This window comes from Sinocyclocheilus grahami, unplaced genomic scaffold (assembly GCF_001515645.1).
Source record: "Sinocyclocheilus grahami isolate Dianchi unplaced genomic scaffold, SAMN03320097.WGS_v1.1 scaffold82.1, whole genome shotgun sequence".
NCBI lineage: Eukaryota > Metazoa > Chordata > Actinopteri > Cypriniformes > Cyprinidae > Sinocyclocheilus > Sinocyclocheilus grahami.
Genome location: NW_015505261.1, coordinates 1,703,050 through 1,713,374, shown reverse-complemented (window position 1 = coordinate 1,713,374; position 10,325 = coordinate 1,703,050). Strand labels below are relative to the sequence as shown.

The 10,325-nt window shown below is 40.9% G+C and overlaps 1 protein-coding gene across 1 annotated transcript in view; it reads right to left on the bottom strand.

The window, feature by feature from the left end:
* LOC107586502 (uncharacterized) overlaps positions 1-9,756 on the bottom strand; it is a 21,167-nt gene extending 11,411 nt beyond the window's left edge. Inside the window, exons 1-4 of the mRNA XM_016273896.1 lie at positions 9,736-9,756; positions 8,498-8,662; positions 3,272-3,440; positions 2,458-2,585 (exon numbers count right to left, since the gene is read on the bottom strand). Coding sequence (XP_016129382.1) covers positions 2,458-2,585; positions 3,272-3,440; positions 8,498-8,662; positions 9,736-9,756 — 483 coding nt within the window. The remainder of the gene's footprint in view (positions 1-2,457; positions 2,586-3,271; positions 3,441-8,497; positions 8,663-9,735) is intronic.
* Between the last annotated feature and the right edge of the window lie 569 nt (positions 9,757-10,325).

Here is a 10,325-nt window from a genome sequence, read left to right as displayed (position 1 = left end):
GGGAGCAGTCATGAGTGGCCACCCTGCCCGTGGTCTGTGGAGTGGTCGCCATCTCACGAGGCACATCAATTGCCTGGAGATGCTGGCCGTGTTTCGAGCCCTCAAACACTTTCTTCCAGACCTAAGAGATCACCATGTGTTGGTGCGCACCGACAACACAGCGGTGGTCTTTTAGATCAACCACCAGGGAGGTCTACGTTCGCGTCCCTTATACAAGCTGGCGCATCAGATCCTTGTGTGGTCCCAGGGCAAGCTCCTCTCGCTGAGGGCAGTTCATATTCCTGGGCATCTCAATATGAGAGCAGACATCCTGTCGAGGCAGGGGCCGAGGCCCGGGGAATGGATGCTTCACCCCGAGGTGGTGAAGCAGATATGGAGAGTTTTTGACCAGGCTCAGGTGGACTTGTTTGCGACTCAGACGACATCGCAATGTCCTCTCTGGTTCTCTCTGACTCATCCAGCTCCACTGAGGCTGGATGCTATGGTACATACTTGGCCGAGGCTTCGTCTGTACGCCTTTCCCCCGATCGCTCTGCTCCCGGGAGTTCTAGAGAGAGTGCGTCGGGACGGGGTCCGCCTATTGCCAGTAGCCCCGTTCTGGCCGGGGCGAGTATGGTTCTCGGACCTGATTTCTCTCCTCGACGGCACTCCATGGGAGATTCCCGTCAGGAGGGATCTGCTCTCACAGGCGAAGGGTATAATCTTTCCCCCCCGCCCAGAGTTATGGAAGCTGTGGGTGTGGCCCCTGAGGGGGCACAACTCATAGCATCTGGTCTCTCAACCGAGGTTGTTGAGACCATCCTCCAATCTAGAGCTCCTTCAACGAGGAAACTGTACGCCCTGAAGTGGAGGCTCTTCACTTCATGGTGCGGAGACCGCCGGCTTGACCCAGTTAACTGCCCGATTGGTACAGTGCTGGAGTTCTTGCAGGCCCGTTTCTCCACAGGGTTAACCCACTCCACCCTGAAGGTGTACGTGGCGGCTATAGCGGCCTACCACGCCCCTCTGGATGGTCACTCAGTGGGCAAGGACCCCCTGGTTACACGTTTCCTTGCCTATGAGTCCTCTGATCTCCCCTCACCATTGGGGGTCAAGGCTCACTCAACAAGAAGTGTGGCGGCCTCCAAGGCCTTTCTCGCAGGAGTTCCTATGCAGGACATCTGCAACGCTGCAGGATGGTCTACTCCCCTCACATTCGTCAGGTTCTATGACCTAGATTTGCGAGCCACTCCAGGCCCCTCTGTTCTCTTGCCATAGCTGTGCTCTTCCACACTAGGCAGGGATTTGCAAGTCTGGCGGCGTGGACATCTCGTTCCCCTAGCGTTTCCAACGCAGCTCGAGTTCTCGAAGGGAACAAGACGCTGCGTCGCAAGGCCATACTTCCGGCATCCCTACTAGAGCTTGCTTCACTCCTAAGAAGCTAACGCCGGCTGTACCTCACGTGCTTTTAAAGCTTCCTGGTCATGATGTCACCCGCCTCTGACATCCTGCCCATCGATTCGACTGATTACACATATGATTCAGAGCTTGGTATCGCTGAAGGCGTTCCCCTAGCGTTTCCGACGCAGCGTCTCGTTCCCTCGGGGAACCATGGTTACATATGTAACCTTGGACGTTTTGTTACATATCATGCTGTTAAATTAATGTTAATTGCATTGTTTGTGTGCACCTTCCATATGTTTGTATTTACCTCAGCTTGTGGAAAAGCTACTTTGATTCAACATTAAGGTGGTTGTCAGTGTATTATGATGATTTAAATTGTATATATTATATACAAAACAGATTGTAGTACATTGGTTTATTAACATTATCTCAGTTAATGAAATATACCTTTTATGCACTGTAATTTTAAGTTCAATCTGTACATTTTAAATGTTGCTTCCATATTTTTACAGTAAAATTCTGGCAACCACAGCTGCTGTTTTTTACCATTAATTATTTGTGTATGATAGTGAGATACACATGAAAGCCATTCATAATACCAGTGGACTTTAGTCAATGCATTTTTATTACTTTATTAGGTAACACTTTAGGGACCAGTTCTCACTATTAAATAGTTGCTCATTAGCATGCCTATTATTAACATACTGGTTGTTTATTAGTGCTTATCAAGCACATATTCTGCATGACCATATTCTACATCCCTAATCCTACCCAATACCTAAACGTATATAATTATTATTTATGCAAAGTTTGGAGTTTCTTTGTCGAGTGGAATGTTTTATCAGCTGAATAATCATAATCGTAACATAATAATATGACTAACAGTTTCAACTGGCTCTTTTCCATTCCTGACATTTTCATTTTAATTTGAGTCAGCTACTACTACCTAGAATAATGTGATGAGTAAAACGGATGTGTGAGACTGAGAGGCTTGAGCAAACATTGGCTATATTTCTGCTTCCTCTGAGTGTTTGTCAGATTGAGTCCGTGTGTGTTGATATTTGATTGACTCACCCGTCTGTGAGGAGCGGAGAGGACCTCAGCGCTGTCACTCAGGTACTTGGCCTCTTCCTCTGTGTAGCTCCTTCGATTCAGACCCCTCCTCCAAACAGGAAGAGCAGGTTGGCAACCCATGTCACCATCTGTCCAAAATAAAAGATACAGTTTTATTATCATCAAAACACACTATGAGGTGTGTTCATAAACTATTATGAACAATTATAAATGTGCTGTCCATGACTAAACTCTAGACTCTCTGAAGGGTGTGGTTTGTACTTAAACATACAGTACATTAGCTCTGTTTTCCTGCCCACCAAAAATCCCTGAGATATGATTTTTCTCTCTATATGGAATTCCAGAAATTCCGCCTATAGCTGAAGTATTCATTTCCCATTTCTCCAGAGACTAATGTTTGGTTGCCCACCCACCTGACAACACCCACCTGGAACATGAGATGGAAGAAAAGCAACCAGGAAAAACATGTCTACGTGCAACGTGGACAGCAAGGGGTTAATCTATTTATCTATCTATCTGTTGATTGATCTGTCTGTCTATTATATTCTTATATAATCTTCAAACTTGAAAAAAAAAATTCAACTTTCAGGCATGGCTTTTTCAAACCAACATTCAAAGTTTGTCTTGCACTTGAATTCATGCTTTAGTTTATGTGCTTATATAATTCATTCCGTTATCAGATTACTATTAGGCATAGATAAGCCTGCTCCTTGCCTTACAAACATTAGGCTTTTTCAATAGGGGCTCCAGCCAGTGTAAACACAGATTAATCTTAGCACTTAGTGTATGACTCCAGGTGTGTTTGCACACTGACCTCCCATGGCTGCCCTGAGGGGGATGCGCGTGACCTCAGGGATTGTGCTGAGGTCAGACAGTGTGCCGCTTGATGCCGTCAGGCTGTAGTGGTCACTGCGAAAGTGTCTCTTGAGCTCTTGGAAGGCCAAGCTGGCTGCTCCACAGCTACAGTGCTGCATGAAGAAGTCCTGAAAAAGAGAGTTGGGATTATTAATGCAGATAGCAGCTCGGATAATTTGGTATTTAAACAATGAGAAGGTTTGAGTTCATATTAAGAAGCAAGAGTCCTCATTTGCTCTCTATTTTATTCTATTGTTCTCTAGGAGAAACAATTCCAATAATAAAGACATCTCAGTTGCAATTTTTCATTCCTATGGGGAACATTTAACTCTCAACAGTTGCAATCGAGACAAAATCAAAATGACCCTGAATTGCTTTTCCAGTGGGAAATGTCTTTATCTGGGTCACTATTTTAAGCATTTTCCTCATGTATCACACATCATCGCTTGGACCACCTGAACAGCTGAAATCCGCTAGTGTCATTTCCACCAATTATTCTTATTGTTTACACTATTTGCCTCCCAACCAAACGTAGAGTGTAGTAGATATTTTGAATACTGTGTATTAAGATGCATATAGAGTCTTTGATCCATTCCTCTGAAAAGTTTTTAACCTCTGAAAATAACATGGCAGTGTTTCTTGTCAGTCAGAGTGATAAGACGCTTCCCAAATCTCTGTTTATCCAAGATTATCCTCTTCGTTCCATTGCATTAGTATTTGCGTGGTAAACGCTGTCTGACTGATGAGGTGATGATGCCAAGGCGGATGCTGTTTGTTGAGGATTTTATGTTGTTGTTGCAATACAGATTCCTTTGAAAGCATCTCTGCATCGTAAAGATTCTTGATGTTTTCGAAAAAGAAAGAAGCATATGCTCTGAACGTGGACTGAAGATGAAAGAATTCACCTTAAATGTCCCATAAACCAAAACACCAGATGCTTCGACCTGATGTGATGGAGCGCATCTGTTCATTGGATCGGTCATGGCTGATAACTGAGGAGATCAGGGTGTAAAACTAACAAGAGAGACAGAGGACACTACAATGGTGGTAATTGCATACTGTCTGAGTTCTGAATGCTTTTTATGAGTACAGATGAAAGTGTGCTGTGAGGGTGGGTAAAACAGCCAGGGAGGAGACTGGCGAGACAGCTTGGTCCATTATAGTGGAGACTGGGGCACCTTTCAGAGTTCCCCTTTTGCCTTTTGATGTGTGTAACAGCATGTTGCTGCCTGTTGCTTTTTCCCCAAAGACACACACAGCCCAGAGAATCTAAAAGACCAGTCAGGGAGTTCAAGAAGGGTGGTCCACAGAATATTCCTGTGTGTCACAGTTTTTCTGTTTGGAATTATAAAGAATAAAGGATTCAACATTCTGGATTCACTGATCTTTTTTTGGCTCCTTAACGATTCCATTAACAATTCTTTCAGTATTTTTGACTGATTCTAAGGGATCATTCAGTTTAAGACTTTATCAACCTGAAGAGATTTTATCAACCTGATTTCATGAGAAAACACAGCTATTTTAAAAGTGTGCAATTTTGTAAAAAAAATGCATGATTTGTATACAATCTATGTTTAAAGCTCCCCGAGAGTTAGAGAGCAGATACATACAAATGCATATGATTTTGCAACAAATCAAAACGTTTATACACTGAGACGTGAGACTGTGTTGGATCTTTAAGTCTTTTTGACCATTTCAAAAATCGGGTTCATGAGAGTCATTCATTCATTCATTTTACATTTTTCACGCTGTATATTTGTTGTGTGTGACCTCTGGGGACAGTGCAATATAAAGTTGTCTTGTCCATTTATTGTCTTTACTGTCATGCTTGCATACTTCTACTGGACTGAATGTTGTCAGAATCATTCACTTCCAGTATTTTAAACGAATGCAATCAGTTCTTATTCAGAACCTAAACCTAAAACAAACAATATGCATGTTTGGGTTCTGTAAAGAAGAACCTTTTTTTAAATGTTCTCCTTTCTTTTGCCTGTCTTTCTCTCTTGCTTTCTTTGATAACTTTGAAGTGCAGGCTCCCACTGAGCTCACTCACTGTGACAGTGGAAGTCTTTTCCGGCCCCAGGGCCCGAACTGACAGAGCCAGTTTAGAGATGACTCTCTGAAAAACCATGAACAAAACTATTCTCATTCAACAGCACAGAGTCCAGAGGCCAGGAAGATGTCTACACAATATAATTCCACTGCCTTTAGTCAGTAAGCAAAGGACTAGAGCAGCGGGAGAACTGGGGTACAAGACGGGCAAATGGACAGCTGCATTAATTAAAATATAGATTCCAAAAATTATATTAAAAATAAAGATTCCAAAAAGGAATTTGTGCAAGTGCAGTGCAATATAAGAACTATTCTCGGTTCCCCAAAGAACCTTTCAGTGCGCAGTTCTTAAAAGAAGCATTTTTTTAATACTGATTTTATATGACAATACATAACTTTAGCTAAATAACTGAATGTTGCAAATAAATTTGAGGACGTTTTCAGTGAATTTCCACTTTAATGGAAATTAGGTATGCACACATTTTTCTAACCTGTATTCGCTTTTAACAGAGATAAGTTCCCTTTAGCCTCAACATTTTGGAATTACTAATTTTGGAGCGGTTCAAATCCAAAGGGAGAAACAAAGGCCGACATGTTAGAAAAACACCCATAACTTCACAAAACATTGTAAAACATGTTGATATTTTTCCTGTGGTTTTGGGCTGATAACATTCAAGCCAGATGCACCGTCTTGTTCTGAGATGGGAAAACAAAGACGCAGTGCTGAGTTCAGATTTTTATGGGTTACACGTTGTTAACTCAATTGAATCCGAACAACTTTATGATTAACCAGAATTCCTTCTCATTTCGGCATTTTGCAGTAAATAAATGACATAATCCTTTCTGTTTACCAGCATTTTTAGTTAAGCATATTTATTTTTGTTAAGTTTATATTAATGTCCATCTGCTTTTCAATCCCATCTTTAATCAAACAAAATACATTTCATGCCTGAGTGAGCTTCTCTCAATGACCCACAAAACAAAGACACAGGAAAAGACTTTCGTCCAGAATAATGTCAACACGGGCACATAAGAACAAATTAAATCCATGTGAGGGGACATCACATCCTTTGAAACGAATACCCCATCTGCGTATGGGTGGAAAAGGGCTGAACCCAGCAGCTCTATTTGTTAAATACGTTTTTATCCGTCTTGATCAAAAACCCCTAAACCCCAGTCAAACCAGCTGGATTTACACTGACACAGTATGAACCAATAATCCCTTGCCCTAGGCATCAATATAGGGTTTAACCCACAACAAATCATAAATCCAAGACGTCATCTTTTATACTCAGACCTACAGCAGTGCCTTTTAATCAATTTCAGATTGAGAATTATGGTGTGTTTCCAAATCTTCATCCACACAAGTATATGAATCAGGTAAGCCGGGGCTGTCCATACCTGCTCCTGGAGGGCCAGTGTTCTGCAGAATTTAGCTACAACCTACTTGACAAAATATTTCTAGTACTCCTGAAGACCTTGTTTAGCTGATTCAGGTGTGTTTCAACAGTATTGTAGCTAAACTCTGCAGGATAGTAGCCCTCAGGAGCAGGCACGTGCACATATAGACATCAAAGGGGGCTTGAGCACCTGCCCTTTTTCTTCCTCAAGAGAAAGTGCCCTTTTTTCTTGGGGAGTTTTTTTTTTAATGAATATATGTATATATGTGTGCGCGTGTTTCTGTTTGCGCACAGCTTTCCCAAACAAATAAAACAACTCGAGTTAATAGTCGAGTTCCGATGCCTTTCTCCTCGTCTCTGCAGCACAGCAGTGTAGTGCACATTGATAGGCACATCACAGACAGACATAGAGCCGCAGAAGTGAAGCCCTCCCTCCCTTTCCAGTTGTGTTTGTCTTACTGTGGAAGTGAGTGGTGATGAACAAAAGACTAAAAAGACTAACAAAAGCTATCTGTGCCTCGAATTTACAGCTAATTATACAAAAGGCAAATATAGTTAATTTGTCTTGCTAACATCCATGACTCGTGAGAGAGAGCTACCATATAAGTTAGCTAAGGCAATAGGAAGTCTAGTAGGCTACACCAGTGCGCGTTCTTTCACTGCATGATTCAGTTTATTAAAATGCATTTAGAATGATCAGAAAATTCAAGATATGGGGGAAGAAATTTATATATTTATTTCATTTCATATAGTTAATCAGTATCACGCAAATGTAATATTGATTTTATACATCAGTTCAATGAACAAGAATTTAATATTGAGACACTTGCGTTGTTGACACAATATTGACTGTCCTTGCACTATTTTCGCCAACAGATATAATTCCAATTTGCGTCTCTGAGCAACATGATGGTTTTTCGTTCCTGAATGAATCAACCGTTTAAATTATTCGGTTCAGTCGCAATGACTCACTTATTAACAGTGACTTGCTGCCACCTACTGACAGTTTTAATTTCACATTTAAAGTATCTTTTCATTTTTGTTTTTTATAATTTCAAATATCAGTATTCAACGATTTCTGTTTAAAATATCAAAACAGGTTAAAACATGAATGGCCTGCATTAAACAGCGTGTAAATGCATCTAAATGCCCCTTCTAATGCAGCTTCTGTTTTCTCTGCATTGCAAAGATTAATTTTGTCAATACTGATTTCATTTGCTTGGTAACAGCCCAAATGACTCATTAATCTAATTGACTGATTCAATTTAAGAATTTGACTGAAAAGATGATGCACACTTTTAGAAAAAAAATGGCTTAAAAAGGTAAAAATGCCCATAAAAGGTAAAAATCAATTTAAACTTATTGGAAAAGATTAATTTCTATCACTGCTGTGAACTGACCACTACACAGAATATGCAGAATATCAAAAACTTTAGGAGTCAGCTGTCTTCGGCAGTCCTTAAGATACCAGCACAATAATACACTCAGCAAAATATCGTCTAATTATCGTTATCGATAAAATCCCAGAAAATATTAAGATACATTTTTTGTCAAAATCGCACACCCCTAATATATTTAACGTTTTGTTTAGAAAAAAATTTAAATAAATATGAGAAGTGCCCTTTTTTCCACTTGAGCCCCTGCCCCTCAAAATGTCTGTGCACGTCTCTGCTCAGGAGTAGGATTGGACACCCTTGAGGTAAGCTCATAAAGACTAATGCTGGGATTGATACCTCTTTAGCCTTGATCACCCTGCCTTCCTTCTGCAGGCCACAGATCTGTTTCTGTAGTCGAAGGTTGTGTTCCTGTAGCTGTCCGATCTTCTCTATGAGCTGGCAGATGTGCTCTAGGTACCCCAGTCCAGAGCCCAGTGGGTTGGACTGATTGGCTTGGTTCACCTGGTTGTCAAGACAAAACAGAGATAAAATCATTTAAGTTTTTATAATAAAACCAAAAAAGGGGGCTGTAAACATTCACACAGGACACTAGAACTGCACCCTTGGGAAAAGACCCCCACCCCCCTCTGGACAATAGATTGGTTCTAAATAAAGGGATTACTGGAGATGTTTATGTACACCATTGGGGGTTAAGCAACGTTTGTGGAACAAGCCAACAAGAACAGTGTGAACTGCATCCTATTGTTTGAAAGCCAATGACTCATTTGACGTGCTAATGAGCACAGAGCAAAGCCAAGGCTCCTACAGTTCATTCCAGGAGCATGACAGCATGTGTTCAGGTGGACCTGAGGTTCACAAACTGATGACGGCAGCACCATGATCTCCACCCATTATTTAACACTACAAGTATTTTTACTATCTCTGTGGAATTCTTAATGGGATTTATTACAGCTCTCGAAACACATTTAGACAATAAAGATTGGTCTAAATACAGTTTGCCAACTACGCCGCTGCCTTTTATTACACAATCTGACACATTCTAGGAAACCAGATATCATTAGACCACTGTACATCATTTATTTCAGCCAAGACTGACACTGTTATGTAATGAAATTGGTTTATGAAAACAAATCCCAAAATTCCAATGTAGACAATGTCAACTGAAAGCTTGAAAAATTGAAGGTTAGTGGTTTGAAGGTGTGAATGATTGGTGGGAAACATGTTAGGTGCTATAGTTTATTTGTTGAATCATCCTTCCATCTTTGGTTGTAAAGCTGCAGATGCTCACGTTTTTCAAATAATTCAAAGGAAATTTTGAACAAATATTTATACAATCATCAACATTCCTAAAAGTGTCCCAACAAAAGCAGGATGTGAGTTCAGGTCTCGGGCTTTTTCCCTCCGAAAGCTTTTCCGTGCCACTTACGTCCAATCCAGTCCCAAAGCCCAGCATTAATGGAAACGCAGAAGCTAAACAATAGAGGACATGACGGAGAGATGAAATACTAGGAGCTGACATCACTCGTTTCCTCACACAGAGTGTGAGATCCTCGGCAGGTCATGCTTCTACTCACTTGACCGTAAACATTTCTCATGCTTTTCTAGCAACCTTGCACTTCCATCAAATGTCCATTATTGCTTTAAATGGGTCATATAAGATGATTCTTTATTTTATCCTAATATCCAACTTATAAAACATGTACAAAAAATGATAGAAGGGCTTTGTTAAAAGTAAAGCCACTAGTGTCTGACATTGGGATTCTTCATATGTTGAGTGAGGAAAGTTATAGTACACTATAAGAAAAAAAAATTTTGTACTGGATTTGACCAAAAATTGCATATACTTTCTTTACTTCTGTCAATACAAATGTATTTAAAAAATACTGTGTAAGCTAGATGCTTGTCTGATAAGAAAGCCCTTGAGGCTCTTGAGGCTCTTTCAAGCTTAGACTTGTTTAGATCATGTGAATGAAATGCAGTCTTTCTCTCATTTGTAGTATTGAAAGCCAGACAGGTGGCACATACCAGGTGCTCTCTCATAAAACGAAAACCAGCTTGATGTGGGGTAGCTAGAGGAAAGAAACTTTGCCAGGCCTTTATGAATGCAGAAACATGACAGATCTTATCTGCTTCCTCTGCCTAAGATCCCCAGTGACCCAGGAGA